This window comes from Sinohyriopsis cumingii, chromosome 9 (assembly GCF_028554795.1).
Source record: "Sinohyriopsis cumingii isolate HCF-2022 chromosome 9, ASM2855479v2, whole genome shotgun sequence".
NCBI classification, from domain to species: Eukaryota; Metazoa; Mollusca; class Bivalvia; order Unionida; family Unionidae; genus Sinohyriopsis; species Sinohyriopsis cumingii.
In genome coordinates this window covers 88,337,782-88,361,361 of record NC_142969.1, presented here as the reverse complement: position 1 = coordinate 88,361,361, position 23,580 = coordinate 88,337,782, and the positions used below count along the sequence as shown (strand labels likewise).

Below are 23,580 nucleotides of genomic sequence, written 5' to 3'. Positions count from 1 at the left end.
AGGCACTGGCGGCAGACATGCTTTTACTAATTGTGATTGTTGTGATGTCGTACTAGGCAGCTTAGTTTCTGTGTCCAAATATAGCAGCTCTATTTAGTCGTCTCGAATGTTGCCCTGTGTTTTGAGACTCATTTGTGCATAGTGAGTATATGCCCTTTTTCCAGTCAAAGACATTAACTGTGACAGTATTGTTAAGGTGATCAGATTGTTAAATATCGCTAACCTTCACAGGATAGTCAATGCCGGCAAAGTTGAGCCTGCTTAGCAGCCTATATATATATATACGTTTATGCAGTAACAATTGACTATTACAGAGAGGTTACTTGGTCATTATACTAGGAAAACAGTACTTAAGGGTCATAAAGAGGAGTAACAGTCTGAGGCATACAAATAAATGAAAGTGACAATCTAAGTTATCGATTCTTTATATTCTGCCCAATCTCGCTATTGCGTTGGCAAGGAGATAAATGTACCTCAACTATCGTAGCCCTAAGAATCGGTAGGTCCTACATGTAACTACCGATTGATGCTGAAAAGCTCTTGTTTGCGACATACCAAGTCGTTAGCTTCTGCAACTATGGCTAGTAGCCAGTAATTTGTTCCATATTCTTATTGTGTGTAGGGCGGAAAGAAACTGAACTTCAATTTTTTTGCTGCTGTAGTTTGTCCGAACTTCGTGATGTGATTTGATCTGGTTTGGCTAGATGCTAGGTTTAGAGATTTTACACTGGATATATTGATTAGGATGTTCACTATCTTCAATAGCAATGTCACCTTTGCATAGATTTGCCTGGACCCGGTGATTCCATCTGGAGATGATCAATCAGGGCACTAATGCATCTCGAATTTCTGCATTTGTAGCTTATCCAACAGTCGTCCTCTGAATCGATCATCTGCTAGGTATAGAGAAGACAGAATGACACACTCCAAGCATTGGCTGTCCTTGTTCTTCAAATGAATAATTGACCATAGTTGTACGCACTTTGGTGTTGGGATGTAGTTCTGGCTACAAAACTGGTAGTACTGCATCCCTTGTAGGTCAAGCACTTTATATCTATCTAATACCTATTCTGACCCTTCATGGTTTCTTAAATGCAAGTGTATAATGACATTAGCTTTATTAATCAGCCTCTTTACTTTGCTGGTTCGCAATAAATCAATGGCCTCATTTCCAAAATCCGCTTCTGCTTTAACGACGCTAAGATCTACATCATCATCATATACTTTTTGCCTGACTGGTACAACGTTTTCCTACGTAGACCAACTGTTCAACCAGGCAACAATGCATTAACATACTCACTTTGGGTAAGCAACTTTTTCACATGCATTATAGTAGACATTATGATTTAACATCTATGTTCATCCTAACTATTTGGGATTTGATTTCCTTACATTTCAGGAAGAACTTTATTATAAGAATTAAGTGTCCAAATACCTAGCCTCTTCTTTCTTGCTGCATGGTTACAACTGCAGCTGGCACATATTCCGTAATTGCTATCTGTTCACGTATTGCACTTCCAACATGGATAAACCCTACATTCTTTTGTAAGCTTGTCTGCATGTGCACCACAATACTCATTCCAGCTTTTCACAAATATCACTTTGATGCATAGTGTAAGCCAAGCACACTTGTTGTTTCTTGCACCATTTTAAATATGCAGGCACTATATCAAATCAAAACTTCCCATTTGAGCCAGACAAATGACCTCTGCTTTTCCACTGACATCGCTATAACGCGCACCAACCAACCGTCATTATATTCACGTGACCTCTACCTACAACCTACTGTCAGCCATAGCCTCCAACTTGCCTTGCATCTAGTCTCCCCAGGAGTGCAAGCAGAAAGCTCTTTTACATCTACTTCATTCCTTGCTTTATACACAAATTTCTTTAATTTACTTTTCTTAAATGCATTCAATTTTGTTCCCATCTTTCAAATGTTCTGAGTTGCCACATAAATTACATCTTTAATGATCAGGTGGTAAAGTGCTTGATCCCACATACTGTGATGTATTCTTGCTCACAAATTTAAATTTGTCCTTATAATATATACGGTAGCTGGAAACTGGTGCAGAAAGAACAAAGGAAGACTACCAACAACCGTACACAATCAATAAGCTTGTTGAGTCAAAATTGGAACCTTCGCATACTGAGGTGAGATGTCAGTGATATGTAAGGGCAAGCAAACTGCAGCCCTTGGACAATAGGGACCCTTTGATGCAAATTTGACCGTGAGACAGGTGCATGTGTATACAATTTTGAAATCCCAGTTAATCACAATATTTTCATAGGCAAAGTTGCATTAAAATATCTTCAGTGGTTCACAGTCTATACTTTGAACCAGTGTACAAGTCATAAAATTACATTTTCTCTTGCCATGACCTTAACCTTGAGGCATGTGGCAACAAAGTCTGGTAATGATATATGCTTTGGCAAAGTTTCATGAAAATTTATCCAGCATTACAATAACGGATGGACATGTGGAAAGACTGACAATGCCAAAGGATAACACCTGACGTGTGACAGGTATAAAAAGAGGTTGTGAAAAAGCACAAAATAAGATACATTATATTAATTAAATTAATTACGACGCTCACAAACATCTATTTTTATTGCAGTATTTCCCGTTAAAATATTTTTTGAAATGTTTTAATAGGATCAAGTACATTATATAGCAAACGCCACCATAAAGCTGGAAACTTGATGAAAAATTTTAATTGATCTTGAACTTGCCAGAGAGGGTGGGACTTTTTGTGACCGGGACTTTTAACATAGCTTTAACAATTTTTCAGTCATGCTCTTACCATGTCTGCATTGTGACAGTTTATAGTTATTGCTAGCACTGGGGCATCATGACACAGACATGTAGCATCATGTCCCACCCAGACACACTATCCTTATACCAGTCTGAGCAGTTCTGAATGTTAATCGAGGCAATTGAAAGTACCATTTTCATTAAGTCTTTGTTATGACTTGGCTGCTATTCGAACCCACAGCCTCCTGCATCCCAGAGACTCCCTAACCCTAAGGCCAATGAAGCAGTCTAGAGAGGGTGGGAATACAAGAAAATGAAAGGATAATGCATGCTTGGAGTATGTTCTGGACAGACCACTAATCCCTCTAAGTTTTCATCTTCCAATGAAATATGAATCCTTGAAGCAAAACTGCAACGTCTATCAATGCATGTGAATCAATTATCTTGTGATCTAAGAATACTTTTGTGTGTATGCATGCTGTCACATGAAACGAGACATAGGTCCGAGAAAGAGAAGACTACCGATCAATAAGATAACTTTAAATATATATAATAATATGAAAAATTGGATCATTATTGACTTTATTGACCATTTTATTAGTTGTTCCCTTGGATATATAGTATCAATGGAATTCATTATAAAGCGCATTTGTCATGAATGTGTAACATCTATATATATCACTCTCAGTATGCTCTCGTAAATATTTCAAATACAGTAAGTAATATCAAAAACATTATTTATAGCATCATGTGGTAAATATAAGAGCAAAATCAAACATGCATCAATGTAAAATATAGAAGAATAATCTGAGTGTATCATGAATCCATGAAATATATACAATACTAAAAGCATGTCATAATAAAACATATAGAAGGTATTGCTTTGTAAAACGTGTTATGGAAAAAGTAGGCCCGAGTGTTTATAAATAGTGCTCGTTACAATTAATTTTTATAAACACAAGACAAGAACGCCATTTTAAAGATACACGTACTTGCACTAGCTAAAGGGTGAGCAGATTAAGACAAGATATTACATGAATCTCCTCCCTGATGTAGACACGTGTAATCAGTCTAGTCTATCACGTGTCATGGCACATCTCCGTGTCAATCTATCTCTATAACTAGTGAATATTGTATTGCTTGTTCCATAGCATGTGTGAAACCATTTTCTATACAGGTTGAAAAATCAAATTACAATTAATAATAGCGAAATCATTTCTGCCACAAAAATGGTGGTAAATGTAATATATAATTAAACACATCAAATCCTTTGCTATATAGAAACCCTCAACTGAAAATCACACTACTTAGAAAACCAAAATAATTTTGTTCCAAATTTTAATTTACACTAAATCTGCCCATATAAAACCGAAACACTTCAAAATTGTAAATATATCTTAGCTGCTAAGATAAGAAAATGTTGATATTTATGGTCCCGAAAAAGACTGGCCATGGGTCAAGTAAAATGTACCTGTCACATTTTGGGCCAGAGTATTTACTGTTGGCAAATACTGCAGTAGGCTTATCAGCAAGTCAATCACTGAGAACTGTCGCATGCGCTTGCCAGGTAAAATCAATCCTTGATAAGCAAAGACAGATTATTGCCGAAAATAAGACAGTGTTCAAGTCTTTGTATCTTTCAAAAGGCCAGCTTTCAAGATAAATTAAAAATAACAAAATCTTTGAAGATAAGTCAATAATTGGTGCTATTTCACTGCTCATTTCCGACTCATATCTCATGTTTCTTTACATAGATGATCAAAATAACTTTTTAAAAAAACCCGGAAAAATTCAATACTTCAGCTTCAAGAACCTTGCTTTAGGCCATCACTTTTAATACTTTACCAATGGAGATCAACAAAACCGGATTTGTAAGGAATACATTGCTAAGCTACTGTTTCATCAAATATCATAAAATAATAAAACTACAACTTTTTTAGTTGTTTAAACTTGTACGATTTCACAGAGACATTTTTAAAAAGTTTCTGATTTTGTTGCCTCAGAATTGATGGCTTCTTCTGATCATGCCGTACTTGTACCGCTATATATATATATATATATATATATATATATATATATATATATAATGGACATATTTTTACGTAAACTACATTGACGACCTCTCGAAACTGAAACTTAAATTCGAGCTCCTATAGGGTTTTGGTTTTGAGGTTTTTCACTGTATATTAATCCAGTCCCCACATTCAGAAGATCAGTTTCTTGGGTTCTTCCCAGGTGAATTCAGGTCTTCCAAAATGTCCATAACAGGCCGTCTTCTGGTAGATCGGATTCTTCAGGTTCAATTCCCTGTAAATTTAAAAAAATAATGCCATGGTAAGTCAGATAAATGTGGGCATGATCGAAGCCAATTTGCACACAATGATTCGTTTAATGGATCATGCCAACTCTATTTCACTTGCCGCGGCTTTATACCGAGGAACTAACCTTTGGAAACTAAAATTAAAGGAAGATGGACATTCAGAATGCTGAACATTGAGCTTGTTTGTAGTCTTCTCAATAAAAGTAGCATGTTCAATTGACTCAATATCCAACACTCCTTGGTAAAGAAATACTGCATTCATTAAAGTATGCGTAATAATCAATCAAGATTACATTTGTAAATAATGGTATGGAAAGCTAAAAATCAAGGTCATTCAAGATCTTATCAAAACAAAGGTGCATTTAAAATATGGTTGAAATCCTCAGCACGATTATGCCGTAGAAACTGAAGTGAAGAGAGAGGGTAATTGAGAGTTGCAACATTTCTAAATGGCATTTTCAAAAACTAGAAATTGAACTAATTCAAGGTCTTGTTAAAACAATGCCACTAGACCGTTGCAGTTGATGCCAGCCCATATAGATGGTTTTCAGAAATTATGCTAGTATGCCCATCACAGTTGATAATACGTTCATTAAAAGTAATAAACTAGAACCATATTTATTTTTCCAAGCACTCCTCTAAAGATGGTAACAATTAAGATCAATCAACAAGGCGTATGCATTCCTCTAATTCTTGAACCTTGAATTCCACTGCAGAGACGCTGGCAGGATTTTCATCTAAAGACGGAAGTCCCCACTTGCAACAAAAATAAGGCGGGAGGGGAAGAGAAAATAAAATTAAGGGGAGGAGGAAAGAGCTATTGTTCAATAATTACTTAACGGTCAATAAAACCCAAACAATGCAAATCGAATATAGATAAAACCCTTCAAAACATGTTCACATCACACTGACACAAAACCCTTCAAAACATATTCACGTCGCACTGATACAGTGCCCTTAAAAGCATTCATATCTCACTGATAAAACACTCTTCAAAGCAACTACATCGCACTGCTGGTAACGCCTTTGAAAACATGTTCACATCACATAAATGTAACACCCTTTAAGATATATTTACATCACACGGATGTAACGCACTTCAACACATATTAACATCACACTGATGTAACACCCTTCAAAACATAGTCACTGATGTTAACGTTTTTCAACACTCATTTGTATCATTCTGATACGACACTCCTAAAAACTTATTCACATCAGAGCAGCTTGATGCCATTGGCAAAAGACACTTGACCTATAAAAAAAAAAACAAGTTTAAAGGTTTCTTATGACATAGCATTCGGCACTTGTACAAGGACGATTAAGCAATATCAGTACATACCATGCACATAATGCTCATTCCAATTTTAAAGAAGTAAAACAAATAGACTAACCCATGAAAAGTCTGTATGTATTTCTAACTTACTTGATAATGTTTCCAGGTCTCAAATCGAAGTTTGCTTTCACAATGTCAAGCAGTTCTTTCTCTGACTTCTTTGACGTAGCATAGCTGAACACAGTTATTGACAGTGGTTCAGCAATTCCAATGGCATAGGAAAGCTGCAAATGAAACCGGCGGTGTACTATTTGATATTCAAAGAGTGGCTAGGCACAACAAATAAAGGAATATGACTTTGAAATAGTTTATTAATGCAGAGTGACTCAAGAGGAACACAGTTCATTAATATATCGCTTTCTTTTCTGCAATGATGATAGGATGGCTGGAGAGGGGAAGCTCTCCACTTGGTTTATAAAAAGTCAGGTAGTCAGGAATTTCGCAGGGTTAAAAAATTATCATCCACCCGCAACAACATGACCTTTAAAATTCAAATTCACCATTTTAATTTAGAATTCTGATGACATTACATTCTGTTATGAAGGAGTAATACCAGGATTTTCCAGACTGATGCCACTGTGGCCGTATTGGACATCAGGTCAACAGTACGGTATTGACCAGAAATCTAGAAATATCAACAGGATTTTCCAGATGGTGGCATATTTGTACCATTCACATTTACAATAAACATACACCATAGCAATACTTTCATGAAAACCCTTGCCGACAAAATCATTTTTCTTCAGGAAATATAGTGACTATTTTCAAGATGGTCACTTTGGTGGCTATTTTGGCGGTGTGAGTGCCACCATTTTTATTTAGGGCCAACAAGACCCAAGAAGTCTTTCACCAGTAACCCGATGTTAACATGAACATCCATTCAGGGGTATCAATACAAAATTCTTGAACATGGCAGCAATGGGAGTGATATTAGATGTGCTTGTGGCACCATTTTCATTTTGGACCAACTACACATTAGAAAAAGTTTTCTAATGAAAACCCCATGTGACTATTAAGGAGTAGCATTAATTAGAAGATATTGAAGTTGGTTGCTGTAGGCCATACTGGACATCAAATCGGCACCATTTTTATTTTGAATCAATTAGGCATCATTACAAGTTCTTTTAGTCAAAACCCCAAGCTGATATGACCCTCCATTCAAGAGTAGTGGTACTGGAATTTTCCAGATTTCTATGCGTCTGCCATGGAATATTAGCTTCATTCAGGATCAACTAGAAGTTTTTTTGAAAACCACATGATGATATGCTCACCCATACATGTTTTGTAGCGACAACAAAACCTTCAAGATGGCTGTCATATTGGATACAAGATCGGCACCCTGTTCATTTACAACCAACAAGCCATTTTACAAATTATAAAAATATTAGAGAAACAAATTTGTCACACGAATTTCTCCTCTGGATGAGTAGTTATAACATTAGTTTCAACATGATTGACTTCAAGGTGTGGCATACAGGCAGATAAATATAAAAATATGATTAACATCCAGTCGTGGTAGGACATCATATGTAGAATTTTAAAACCAATATTCGTCCAGTTTGGTTTGACAAGAATAGTTTCCTTAAGCAAGAAATTTGTTATGCCAGGAAATCTGTTTTAACGGACTATTTTTGTTGGAACCCTTGCTGTTGTGCTATCAAATGTGATGTGGATGACTTATCTTAAATTATATTGCAGTCGATCTACCTGAATGAGGACCCTCTTGCATAGTCCAGCCTTGACCAGTGACTTGGCAACCCAGCGGGCTGCATACCCTGCAGAACGGTCCACCTTGGTGTAATCTTTTCCAGAGAAAGCACCACCACCATGTGCTCCCCAGCCTCCATATGTGTCAACAATGATTTTCCTACCAGTCAAACCAGCATCACCCTATAAGACAAATTAAATGTATCATGGTTCCATTCATCTCCAAAACGTGCTTCAACAAAGTGCTTTTCTGGAAATCTGTACACGAAATGTTGATGTCGACTCTGCTGTAAGTGTTGGAAAGCGCGATCGTAGTTATGCTATCTCATGCATGTGTAGGGTTTATCAGTTCATCAGAAAAAACCTTGCTGAGTTAAGTTATGTATTCCCTACAAGGTTAATTAAACGACATGCATGTGACAAGATTAATGATAAACAATAAATTCACAAACACACGACTTCTTCCCTTGCATGCCACCTATATCGATCAAGGAGACAAGTCTATACTTGAAAAAATTAGGTCATAAAATGTTTGGTCAAAAGGTACAACTTCTAGTGAAAAGCATAATGTGTACGAAGTTTCAAAATAATCCTCTAGCAAGCGAGATAACTCATCTGACAAACAGCCATCTGAAAAACAAACATAAGAGCGATTGGATATGCAATATATCTAATATCTTGTTAATATCTGAACAGATGAAAAATCAAAATCACTTCAAATTTTATTGATCCTGCTTACTTTCGAAACTACCCAAGATCAAGACAAAACAACATATTCACAGTTTGTCAACAATCAAAATTATACATTCCAGTCTGGTAACAAGTTCGACCCATTACGTGAATGATCATCTCATATTAATTTATGGCTCAAGCTTATTGATGAAACTGTCCATGAACATTGTTTTACAAACATATACAGTGGTCCACCTCTCATACGGACACCCGTTCTGCACTGGGAAAGTGGCCGTATAAGACGTGTGGCCTTTCCAGCGTGAACTGTATTTGTGAATAGTACATGTATGTGGTCGATGTACGTGTTTGCAGTAAGAAAACTAAAAATTCAAAGCATTTAAATCGTAATTTAAAAGTAGTGTTAATAATAAAATAGTTTTTCTTGTCTTATGAACAGACTTATTTCAAGTAAAAATACATAGTTCTAATTCTTAAACGTGAAATGCGACAGGGATATTTTTGACATGCACATTGCAAAACCATTAAAAAACATTAAAATCTTGGTGCATACATTGCTTATCATTTACAATAAATCTCTTTCCATTAACTCCATTTGTTTTCGATTGCTACATAATAGTATCCTTATCTGTGACAACGTTGTTTATTCTAGTCTTCGCGACAGAAGATTGTCTGGCAATAACTCTTGAACTCTATCTGTTGTTGTCAACTTAATAACTTTGACTTTTTCTTCTCAAGTATTAATTATCTGATGATGTGATGCTATGTTAAAATTTTGTAACAGTTTCTTTCTAAGCTGCCAATTGTACAGTAATGCAATTTATTTATGCAGATGAAACATTTGTAGAGTCGACAAAATGCCTTCTTTATAAGTGAAGTGAGACATGTATTACCGCATGATTTTTCGGTTTTTGTCTGGTGTTCTGTTTTGTTCAAGGTTAATTTCTCTATCTGTGTTAATCCACAAAATCTGCATATTACCTATGCTGACCTTGTCATGATCTTGACAGTTACGTAATTTCGTAATCAAAGACAACAACTCAATCCATGTGAAGCCCATAACTCTATCACAACACTGTTGTCCCCATTTCCCGCAAAGTTCGGTGTTCATTATACAATACTAACCTTGTGGTACATGTTTACTTTAGCCAACACTTCTTTCAGTAACAAAAAACGTACATCTGGAAATATGCATTGGTAACGATAATCGGACTACTTACATAACAAAGTGACTACTGGTTCTGGATATGTATTAAAATAATATGTGACCGCTATTGAGCGTACATTTAACTTTTTTTTCACCAATATGCTGGCTGCTCATCAAATTAGAGGGGTGGCATTTCTTGAGAGGTCAATTTAGACATAAATTCGTTCGTGTCATAAGATTCTAGCCGTAAAAAGTGGGTGGCCGTTAAAAAGAGGAACGATTGTCTCCCAAATTTGACGACATTTTGGAGCACAAATGTCTTCCAGAGTAGTAACAAGCTCAGCCAGTCAGCTGTAAGATCACTGTATCAATATGCATGGATATTGCTTATTATCACACTTGTATAAGATCTTGATGATATAAACAGACATTTCAAATTTGATCAAAATCAGATTAAAAATAGAGCCTCAAGATTTGTAACAACTTCAGCAAACCAGATATAGGATAACCTTATTAATATGCCTGAATATTGCTCATTATCCAATTTGTCCAAGATATTGAAGGTTCAATATGGAAGTCCCCATTTAAACTTAGTTATGCATTTCCCACACATGAAAACCAGTATTCGTCATTATAATTGTGTAAGCATTGCTTGATAACAATTGCATCATAAAGTACAGCCTACACGAACACTGGTGCTGGTGTATTCCTGGAAAAAAAAAATGATACTTAAACGATTATAGTGTAGGGAGGTTTGCGACTGGTTATGAAATGAACAATGATCTTGTGGAAATTGACAAAATTACACTGACTGGTGCTACTACAATTACCAATAGTCACTGACCGACCTCACAGAGGGATCCAAGATGATGACCATTATTGGAGATACTAGTGGAAGAAACTGCCCATTTGGTTGATATATTTGCCAACATTTATATCATTCAACTCATATTTCGAAAATAAATACATTTTATAACAATTTTCCCAAACAATTCTTTGAAAATAACTACATTTTTGAAAGGTACATAGGGGACCATGCCCCCTTGAAATTAAACAACTCTCCTAACACTTAAAAGCCATTATTGCTTAGATGTAACCCTTCCAGGCTCCACCACATGCATGTATTGCATTCAAAAGATGTAAAATGTAGAATATATATTTTAAAAGAAACGGTCAACCATAGGATTATATTTATTTCCAAAGGACTTGATCATTTTTCTATTGCATAAGCTGAACTCTTGCAACTGCATCGTTCTTCTACATTTGCATGAATTGAATTATCACATGCATCTGTATGAGTTTAAATCTACCTGTGGTCCACCGATGACAAATTTCCCAGAAGGCTGAAGATGGTAGATGGTGTTTTCATCTCTGTACTTCTCTGGGATTACTGGTTTAACAACTTTCTCCATCAATTCCTCTCGCAAATCTTCTAAAGTGATGTTTTCATCATGCTGAACAGATATCACCACAGTGTGGACACGAATGGGAATGCATGCTCCATTCAAACATCTGTATTCAACTGTCACCTGAAAAGGGGGCAAAAAAATTGTTGTTCACATGGCCATGTGTGAAATGGTGTACAATTGAGTTGTTTTAAAGTCATTTTGCAAAACAACCGAACCACAATGTATGTTGTGAGCAATATTTACACCATGTTCTATTTTTGTATGAACCCCACTGCATTTTACCCTTCAATGTCATTCTGCGTGTTTGGGCTAATGATGCATACATTCCAAATGGGCAACATTTGGTGAACATACATTTACATATATCCACAAAATAGGCTTTGAAAAATATATTAATTCAGTGGTAACACGATTTTCTGAGATGGCTACAGTGCCATGTTGTGGACAGAGGTTTCATTAGAACTTCTTACATATGCTGTAGTGTTTTCAGGAAAAACTAAAGCTGTTTCAACCATCTGTTCTGGAGGAGCTGTCCACAAATATTTGCAGTATTGTCAGCAAAGCAGCCATTTTGGAGGTTCAAATGACATCATTTTTATTAAATGAAATAATGCATACCGGAAGAAGGAAGTACTTTTTAAAAATTGTCGGCAAAGCCATCCATTCCAAAGCAGTAGCTTTTACAAGGTTTATTAAATTCTAAGACCACATTGGTATCATTTCATCAAGTACCAACTTCACATAGTAACACAGTTTTTATTAAAACCACATAAACACGACCTTACTTTAAAATGGCAACCATGGTAACTTTTGTTTGAGGTCCTTATTGCAAGAACAAGAATGTCTGGGTGGTCAACAAGCTGGCCATATTGTATATCAGATTGACATCTTTGTCATGTAGTACCAACCGGACACCATGCCACTAAAGCAATCGATTTGGGAGAATTAGTGACGAAAGATTTCATAATATTAAATGACGAATTGTATATTTGCATCAATGTAATATCTTGTCATCATTTTATCCCCAAAAAACTTAGATATTTCTCATCACAGGGTGACATTAACGTAAAACAATGTTACACTAACAGCTGTCCAACACTGACACTGCAACTTATCTGACTACCACAAACCTTGAATGTTTTCTTTGGTAGATTGTTTAAAAATGGATATTCATTGCAAACATCTTTTTTTTCTCTGGACCATTTCATGTGAATCTATCTATCTTTCTATATATCTGTCAATATATAAACTCAGTGGTCAAATCTGCAGTGTATAACTTGCCAAACAAAAAGAATTAGAACTATCTTAATTTTACCGATTTGTCATTGGGCAAGCACCGTGCAAAATCCAACATGTTGAGCCCCAGTTCGACTTTGTTCTGGGCATTGGGAATGTAGAATGTTCCAGCCCAGAAGTTGCCTTTTGGAATAAAGAAGCAACTGTAACAACCATATGTAAGAGACATTTTTTTTTAAACCGATTTCTGAAAGTATATACAGTATTTCCCAGCTCAGCAAAATAAAACTGTGCTGAAAAACCAACATTTGGATAAGATACCATGTACACGAAAATTTGCATCAGAATATACTGTACGGTTTGTGATCTATAAAAGGTTACAAGGAGCTGATGTAGTGGAGATTTAATATAAATGAAGAAAGTCATGGAATCTAACAGAATTGGACCCAAAAAGTTTAAATCATTAAAATGCAGATGTAACAGTCAATTTACATACAAAATAGGTTCTAACTGAGTGCAATGATTGCAGAGTTTTGCTAATTATTAGTGTCAGCATATTAACAGATTACTTTAGGGTACATGCATATTACTTCAAGGCCTGAAAAAAAAAAAAAAAAAAAAAAAAAAAAAAAAAAAAAAAAAAAACATTGCAGAGAGAGACTAAACAATGGATACAGTTTGGTGATGATCTCTGAATCAAAACTGATAAAACGATGCAAACACCAAATACTACATTTTTTTAAACAATTCTGAAACAATATGATGTCGCCTGATTGTGGTTGCTCAACAGTAATTGATGCAACTTATGACATTTACATGTGCAATATCAACAGCTAATATCATGAATTTAAATATGATTATTCCAATTACTGATAACACTAATGCTTGGTAAATGTGGCAAGTTATTTAGTTAATTGTTAGTATTGTGTGACAATGGCAACACATGACATATACTGCAATGTTGTTTCGTTGGTGTTAGTAACATGGTTGGGTGTTACTATTATATGTGTTAATCTTGTGTCGTGATGCTTTTGAAATATGTGCATAACAATCCAATTTTTTTAACGATTAAATGTTGGAACCTGCTCTTTTAAAATCCAAAACAAAGAAATACATAAACACTGAATTACGTCATCATGGATCTATGTTTGTCAATGTAATGTCTTTACTACCTGTGTTTTGGAGTCAGGTCTGGCCCAAAGCAACTCTCCACTCCTTCTCAGCTGGGCTATCTTGGCATTCAGCTGGTGAGACAGAACCACTGTGAGAGGCATGCATTCCTCAGTCTCATCTGTGGCATACCCGAACATCAAACCCTGCCATATCACCAAGAAAGAAATAATATTCAGCGAAATCAATATGTGGTATGAAGATGTGTTTACAAGACACTCTCTGTTACAGGTGTATGTTACCATGACACACATTCTATCCTCTCCAACTCTGAAAGTCATTGCATGGAGTCAATAATCAAACTAGGGAACTGCTATTCTATTCGAGCTTGAACAAATTTCATTTAGCAACCTTTGACCTGTTTCTGAATTCAAACGTTCATCTGCACTGCATATATTTTACCACATTTTAAACTGCATATAATTTTACGACAAACGTCACCTACAAACTTTTCTCTGATAATTCAGGTTCGGCGCATTCATGCATTCTAATGTCTTTCCATGCTCTACCTGCTCAGTGTGCTTCCGAATGGTAACGTCTTCCCAGATTGTTCTCACTAAAAAAAATATAGTATTGGTACAAGTCTAAGATACAGCTACTCAAGTACTTTTCTCTTTACTCGCGTCCGCACATAAGACTTTTGGCATCCTAAGAACCCTGGCAGCACATCAATTTAGATTAATAATGTATGTACTAGCACACAATTTTCCTCTACATCAGTATTCAGTACATACAAATTGCTGTACATATTATTGGAAATGTGGTTCTTACCTGATCTCCAGCACCAATTTCCTCGTCCTTTTTATCAACATGAACACCCTGGGCTATATCTGGACTTTGCTCCCCAATGCCAACAAGAACATTGCATGTTTTATAGTCAAATCCTGCATAAGGTAGAAAAAATATTTTCGTTTGTTTTGTTTATTTATTTTTTTTTTGTAAAGTTAAAAACTCCAATGTGCAAGAAATGCAATAGCATGCAACTTACATATGTCATATATCATGAATGGTAAAATACATATTTCTCACATGACGAAAATTTATACTAAATGAGAATGTGATACACTGTCAGCTGGCATGCTGGCAGGAAATATTGTGGTCAAGGTTCTTGGTTCATGAGTCAGGTATGCAAGTCTGAAATGCAGCTGACAATAATGCCTCACCTCTCCTACTTACTCTATACGAGACATGCCATTCTTCAAAAGTGGGTTTATGTTCTGAAGTTTGTGGGTGGAGGTTTCATTCGACATATTTTGACAAGTATGGCAAATGCTGATAGATACAATAGTATAATTCAATATATGTTATTTTCCATTCCAAAATGGGTGGATGTAGGTCAGCGTTGGCTGCTTTATCGACCCGTTCAATCTCCTGTTGTCATTGTGATTAGGCTGTCAACAGCACAGCATATTCTTTGCACAATTTGTACGAGAATAACATTTTTCGGTAATATCTGTTATTTTAATGGGATATTGGATTTAATATTTAGCATGGCTTTTAATGTAGAAAGGAAATCATACAAAATGAAATATTTTGTTTTCCTAGGGAAACGTTTTAATGCAATTATGAGATCTGTGCACAGCACAAATAGATGCTTTATTTGGCAACAGGCTTGAGATCGTTCCATAAGTTGTTGCATCTGCAGCTACAAATTAGTACAACTTAGTCTCCGTCTGTCAAACTATATGTATACATAGATTTTGTTGATTTTACTCTGGAAAAGGAGAGGATTTGGGAAAGATGTTTTGAATTCACAAACGTCTAACATTGTTTAAGGAGATTGTTAAAATTACTGTTGTGATTAGATTTACAACAGCTGCATGAGAAACGGGAAACCCAACACAAAAGAAAATTAAATTTGTATGGCAATAGTTATGACTATGGGCTTGGAGCACAAATTCTGTAAATATTTTCACTGCGCAGTTTGTGACATCAACCAGATACACCCCAACCCCGAGGGAGTTAGAAGTGTAATTTGTGCAAATACAAAATGTCAAAAAGGCAAAATTTGAAAATTAAAGGTGTAATGTATATATTACTATTACTAATCGTAGAGGCTGTGACTTTATAGCTATTATTACATGCCATTATTTTACAGTATATTTAATGAATAATATACATTTATTTTACTACTGAGCTGGAGCTGAGGTACAAAATACTTAGCAAACATGGGCAAATTCATTGTGGATTAGGACCAAAATACAAACACAAAACACTGAAAAAAGTATATTCAACACTTACTTTGACTAGTCTACAGGTCTAACCTTTACCAAATGATTGTGAAGTCCACAATTTCTGCAATGGATATGACAAATTGCTCAATCTAAGTCTTCTATTACATCACTCTCATATTCTTGTAAACAAATTGTAAATTTTGTAAAGTGTTGTTGATTTGTCCTTTTTATAATCAGACAGGTCTTGAAGGTTAAAAAGACCCATCTGCTCTAAGTATTTTCATCCAGAAGTCAAAACTTATCCGGTGATATTTTCTGTAAAGCTACAGACTGGTGTGATACCTAACTTCACAATTACTATTAATAATCTGCAAGGCAAAGTTTCAAATTAAAGAAACCAATCTGTTTTCTTGCAAATAGTTCATATACAAATCCTATCAATATAAACTTAGGAAAGCACAAGTAGATATATGATGGACAAATTAGTTCTTACACTATCTTATGTAAAATATTCTCAATTTTCTTCCTTTGCAAAATATTCTTAATTTTTTATGATCAGTGAAATTATAAAGATGATAAATAAAAAAGACTACTTTTCGGTCTCGCTGGATAGTTTTATATTTCGACACACTTTTATTTTTGTTAAGGTAGATATAATCAGAATAATTATCATAAGCCTAGATTTGATAAATTCATACATGATCTACATCTGTAATATGGTTTACAATGAATTTGAGTTAGGCTTGAAAATGGATTGACTTATTTGGTGACTGCATCTCAAGACCAGCATTGCAGATCAAATATATTACTTCGGCTGCACATAAACCGTCTATTTGGCTTATGTACTCAGATATGTATGCTACAGAGGAAAATATCTAAACATCAAGATGGTTGATATGTGACGGAATGTACGCACATTTGTTATAGTACTAGTGAACATTAACCTTGTATGAGGCACATATCGATTCTTTTCAATACATTCTCAAAGGAAAATATTTAAAATAGCTCAAGCTGTAAAAGAAAAGTCAAAAGTAGTTGGCGGAGGTGTCGGCAGAGAACAAAAACGACCAGTTGTATAAAGAATTAGCATACATACTTCCATTAAAATCTTGCAATCATACTTTCAACAAACATCACTAGCTAATTTGTATTTGTATCTTTAATGTATAATTATTCTCATCTTTCTGCAATACGTCATCCTCGGATGAAAGTTCATCAAACAACTGTCCAAAGAGACCTTGTTGCTTTATTTTTATTTGTTATTGCACAGGAAAATTTCATCTATATACAGGTGAACATAAAATCTAATTCACTGAAGAAAGGGAAAGGTTAGTACGTAATTAACCCCAAACTTCAGCAAAAATTAGAAGAGCTATATATCCTAATATTCTAAGCAAAAACACCAGAACAAGCAATTATACAGGTCACTGTCTAAGTTAATAATTGGACATAAGATGATAAACATATACCAAAATAAACAAGGACAGCTGCAACATTTTGCATGTGAAATTGTCTTCAACAACGATGCATTTTTAAAACGTATTTGAACATTTTCATTATAAAAGAATAAAAATAAATGAAATACAAAGATAATTTGTAATTTCACCTGTATTTGTACATGCCAGTGTACAGATGATCACGTTAGAGGTGACTCTGTCCTTGTAATAAAGTTCAGACTTCAGCAATCATTTTTCATATAGGTGTTGTGTTTCTATTAGGTGGTTATTAAAATACAGACAATGTAACCCATGTGAAATATGTGATTTCTGAAAGGTGTAAAACTAATTTGAATAATGTGATACTTACCTGCCTTGCTCACCTTCCAAGATACAAAGTCCCCTCGTCTGAGCTCACAGTTACAACCTCCCATGAGTAAGAGAATCCTGCATGAGCTAATGACGTGTAGTTAGACTGGTTCTGGGTTCGACATGTTCTATATTTCTATAACAATCCATATAATGGAAGGTTGGAATTCTGCACTCGAATGAAGGGACTTGACATCTCAGAATATAAGTAAGGCAGTAGTGATATATAGTGTATTACTGCTATTAAATTTTTAAAAAATATAATTCCTCGAGTTATTCAGCACCAAGGAATCTTTCGTTACATAACTGCTAAGCAATTTAAGGGTTAGCACAACTTGACACATATCTTTAGTCATGATGAATATATTTTAAGACCGAAAGTATTTGTGTTCAAACATTACTGGTATAATGAAAACCGGTTTAACAACCGATTCTCATTAACTTTACCCACCTTTTCTGGAATCATCATATCCAATTTCTTTGATGGTATTTCGGATAACTGATTGATAGTCCACATGAGCTTTGGAGGTAATTTCACCAAACACCATAATCATGCCGGTTTTGGCCGCTGCCTCACAAGCGACCTTAGCATCTGGATCCTGCTTCAGATGTGCATCAAGGATTGCATCACTGATTTGATCACATATTTTGTCTGAAAAAGTGAAACTTTCAGTTGTTGAGAACACAAATTGGAGCGGAAAATGTTGCGGAAAGTGGCCACATGAAGCTGGGTCTATTCAAGATTACAATTGTGGGATTCATGCGCATTTGTAAAGTAACGCACTAAAAATTCATCTGGATTATGTTTTCGAGCTTAAAAATGTGCTTATTAGATCCCTCCATATTGAAAATATTTCCACTTTTCTGCAAACGCAGAGTCGGTAGGCGATACTAAAGATATTAAAGAATTTCAATTTGAAAGCACGCTGCAATGATAAATTGGAAAAAATTGCCATCGAATATAAAGCTTTGTAATACATGCGAAAAAGAAGTATTTTGGCTCCTGAGTGTTTAGTTAGTGATTGTATATTCAAGCTCAATGAATCTAGATTCACACTCAATATTATAATTTCCATAAAATGTAAAAGTCTAATTTCTGAAAACATAACTCATTGTCATTGAATTTACTTACATAAAATTAGTATAATCCGCCTTTTTTAGAGGAGCAAGTCTAGCAAATGTTTATACGAAAGGTGTGTGTATGCATTGATTACCATACAAAAGGGAAGTAAATCTTTTGAGCTCAAACCATCCTCCTTCACGGACTTCAATTTTCAAAAAATATTTTCTTTAAAAAGCACCAAAGGAATTTTAAATCTTAAAAAAAGGTTGAAGATGCTGTTTATGATTAGATATCTCCCCTCTCCCCATCCTTTGTTTAATAAGAATTAGCTAAACATATTATCCATGTAGAGTAAGTCGGTGATTGTATATATATATATATATATATATATATATATATATATATATATATATATATATATATATATATATATATATATATATATATATATATATATATATATATATATATATATATATATATCCTAGATAGGATGAGATAATAAACAGGGGTGTAAGAGGCAAAATACAAGAAACATGTGGAGTGGCAAGACATCTGAAAACCATGTAGCTAAAATTGTAATGTAAAAGTTGTGGAGGGGAGGATAGGATATGTACGTGTACGCTAGTAGGGTTATATGGAGAAGGAAACACCTCAGAAACCCAGATTGTTTGAACACTCTTCTGTTAAAAATAAATATCTTGAATTCCATGGATTTATTTTGGCTTGGATATCACTGTTTACTTCAATGGACTGTTTATATGGTCACACGCAACTAATTATTTTATGAATTAATTATTTTATTAACTATGAAATTAGCATATGTGAGTCGTATATTAAATGCTTCATTTAAAAAAAGATGATTCGCTTAGATATCACCAGTCAATGGGAAGCTACTGGCAGCTTTCACACATATCCCAAGACTCGAACCCACTTGGACAGATGTGAGATGACAATGATGGTCAAGTTGAGGTCTTTAGACCACTCGGCCAACTGCTGACCCTTCATCAGAAGTAGCACGATATATTGATAATGACCACTATGGTGGAATATTGGATGTTACTTCAGCACCGTTTTAATTTAAGACCAACTAGATAGACATCACAGACCTTAGTGAAAACCCCATATTGATATTACCATCGATTTATTAACAGTATCGAGTAGATCTTCATCCTGGCTGCCACAATGGATATACTAGACGTCAGAAATGCACCAGTTTCATCAAAATCAAGTTGACATAAAATGTCTTCTGGTGAAGCCCCGTAATTTAGGAGCAGGCGGACTTGGAATTGAATGTGTGTGTGTGTGTGTGTGTGTGTGTGTGTGTGTGTGTGTGTGTGTGTGTGTGTGTGTGTGTGTGTGTGTGTGTGTGTGTGTGTGTGTGTGTGTGTGTGTGAAATTTCAAGGCAATCATACAGGTAGTTTAAAATGAGTTGTGAGAAGACATTTGTGCTAATGGACAGATAATGCATAACTGGACATCTTCTAATCTCTAAACTCCTCGAGGAAAAATTAGTAAATTATACAGAGGACTTGCAACTCCAATTTATTATCATATGGCGATACAAAAATAACAATGACAACTAGCTATGCTCAAGTGGGGGATAAGGGGTTTTATCCAGGTTTAGGAAAATAACATTGGACCCAGAGTCCAAAAAAGTTTTTTTTTTTTTTTTTTTTTTTTGCACCATGCATTGCGTGACAACTTCTTTCATGGAAATGCCGGTATCTGAAAAATTGTAGCCTCGAAACCGTGAGTATCTGGACTTGTTATACTTTTTGAGCATGATTTTACGCGAGTCAACTTACAATGAAACCTTCAAATTAAATTTGAAACCTCATAATTCGCCAAAGTCACACTCAACACGTACATTTTAGAAGAAATTTTTTTTTTTTGAAACTTTATTAAGACATTTTACTTTTTTAACTGATACAGTCTTTTCAGAAATCCAGTTTTGAACGATGTGGGTCGGTCTTGGAATCAAAACCAGAAGCTGCATTGCCAATATTGCAAAAGTAGTACATGTAGTGACGTCATCCTTAAGGCTAAAAAATGTTGCCTTACAAATGAATTTCAACTTTTGAACAAAATAAACAGCCTGCAAAATAGTTACACAAGTTTTCAATCACCATGTATGCAATTTGAATAGATCTGATTGCCAGCTTAATAATACATATTAATTAACCGTTCACCATTGCAAGGAGTGTAGTCAACTATTATCTGGATTTTTAATTTGCTATCATTTTTGGGTACAAGAGCACGTGAAATTGAAACCATGAATAAAATGCATTACAATTCTTTGATTTGCCTCGACAATACGTTTAATTAGGAGCAAAAGCGACACGAATTTTTATGTACAATCAGGGACGATTTTATTCAACATTCCTGTTCCTATGAAAAACATTGTTACTAGAAGCACTGAAATATGCCCAAAAACCGAAATATACATCAAAATACACGATTGCTTACATCTCTTAGGTGCATAGATGTCAATATCCTCCCTGATATTATGAGTTGTAATCGTATTCGTAATACTAATAAACAAAATAAACATTGATTTAAGCGAATTTTATGTTAATAATTCCTATAATAATCACGTAATTCAAAGTTTATTTTGCCTTTTTATTATTATTCGAACACATGCAACTCATAATGCCTGTATCTTCTTGAGTATTTGGATACAACATTTTTGTAGTTTTGTTTCTGAGCGTATATCCGTGTTTCTAGTAACATGGAAAAACGTGTTTTCACTATGTTTTATTTATATAAAAAATGTACATCACACTATTTATTTAGTTTGATGTGGCATAACAAGATTGTTTAAAACTGTTACATGTTTGCAAATTCCCACTTTTAGACACGAAAAATGCCGATCTCCAACTGATCGACATTGCAACTCTATGTCAGTTTTAGATGTTATATTATGGTTAGAATGAAGTCTTAGGCCCAGAGTTTATGAAGCAACTAAATGTATAAATATGTAATAAAGAGACCATGGTAGATTGCAAAAAGTTAACATTACTCCTAGAAAATGCATTTGTCAAATATCTTGAGTACAACTACTATAACAGTCACAATATTATACTAAAGACAACGAAGGTCGTGTATGCGTTCAATATAGATCATTTTAGTAATGGGTGTCATTTTTTTATACAAATTTGATTGCATTTATTCACCACATTTGAATCCTCATATATCCATATTCCTTTGGAAGGTCATTATTTACAGGCCCAAAAGTACCTACGGCAAAATCGATCTTAAAATACGTGGACATTTTGGACGAGATCGAATTGCAGGTGTACTCCAGTACAATCCGGATTGAATGTTGCGAACTGTGATGTACGATGAAAGCTACGCATGTTGATCAGCAAATTAGAACTACCCTATATTGTGACGATTAGACTAGAAGTGCTCTTTTTAATGACCTGGTATAGTACCAGGTCACCGTTGTATAAGTCAACAGCGATCGACAATTTTCGTCTGGAAGTTTCTTGACAGTTAAGGTACAAATGCATTCAATAAATTAGGATAAACTTCGGTTAATCAAACATGGTAGTAAATTTTAAAATATTTTAGATTTAAGACGGGCAAATGCACATACACGACTTGTATGAATTTTACTTTTATAATTATAATAATAGCAAGTTATAATAACACTTGCATATCTACCATAAGAAGAAATAATGTTTAAACATTGGGCAGATGACAATAAAAATAATTAGCTGTGCATGGTCGTTACAACATGTGCATGGTATATTGGCACTGCCTGTGACGTTATTAAGAAGGAACGACTACTCCACTTAGCAAGATGTAAACAAACGTACGTGACCAAACATCATCATAACCATGATAATCTATTAGCATGAACAGTGTATGTCATTACCTGGGTGACCCTCTCCAACTGATTCTGATGTGAAAAGGAATTCCTCATTCATTCCGTTTCCTAATTCATTTGCCATAGCTGTTTGCTGTTCAGTTCAACAATCACGTATAAATAGAAAAGAGGCCGTTCCACTTCCTTGTCAGACCTTATAAATACTCAGTATGGCACGTGATATTTCATATACTTTGTGATTGGACAGCCTATTGGAATGTTCCACTGTGAAAGATAGCCCATTTTGGTTCATAAAGAAATATTTGTTCACACATTGAAACAGATGAATGACAAGAATAGTTTAATATTATTTCGCTTCACATAATTATTAAATATTTAATAGAAACATAAATTAAAACTTGCCTGTCTTTAAATTAAATGATTACGAATATAATCTATCAGTCCCATAAGGGTCATATCATGTTAACACGGCCGTGTACGGGGTTGTCGGGATATGAGAAGGTGAGTTATACTGTCTTTACAGGGTGGACATTATTCTTTTAGACCGAGTGGTCTAAAGCGCTCTCCGTTACGAATAAGAGCCGTCTCACTTCTGTCTGCGTAGGTTCGAGTCTCGGATTCGGACAGTGTGGGTATCTGAGAAAGCTTGCCAGTAGCTTCTTCAGGGTCGGTGGTTCTTTCTGGGGATTTCCCGGGTTCTTCCTCTACCATTAATACTGGCCGTCATGTATAGTCTATCGTGTCCTGAAAAATGGCGTTAAACCCTACAACAACAACAACGATTTTAAAAGAAGGAGGGGGAAAATCGGTTTCCTCAGCATCTTGAAGATATGGGTGATTTTATTTTGCATTATCCCTACGTTTTTCTCTTAAACACGTATTATACTGGTGGTAAAATACCATTGCTTGCACTCTCTGTCAATTCTTCCCAG

General features: G+C 35.0%; 1 protein-coding gene across 1 annotated transcript; it reads right to left on the bottom strand.

Moving 5' to 3' along the window:
* Nucleotides 1-3,320: 3,320 nt before the first annotated feature.
* LOC149792189 (S-adenosylmethionine synthase-like) lies at nt 3,321-22,845 on the bottom strand. The gene is made up of 8 exons (XM_089970705.1): nt 22,697-22,845; nt 18,201-18,401; nt 14,542-14,654; nt 13,773-13,916; nt 11,266-11,484; nt 8,119-8,301; nt 6,502-6,635; nt 3,321-5,062 (listed from the first exon to the last, which is right to left on the bottom strand). The coding sequence occupies exons 1-8, from the start codon at nt 22,770-22,772 to the stop codon at nt 4,960-4,962; spliced, it is 1,173 nt and encodes a 390-aa protein (XP_089826831.1). The 5' UTR covers nt 22,773-22,845; the 3' UTR covers nt 3,321-4,959.
* Between the last annotated feature and the right edge of the window lie 735 nt (nt 22,846-23,580).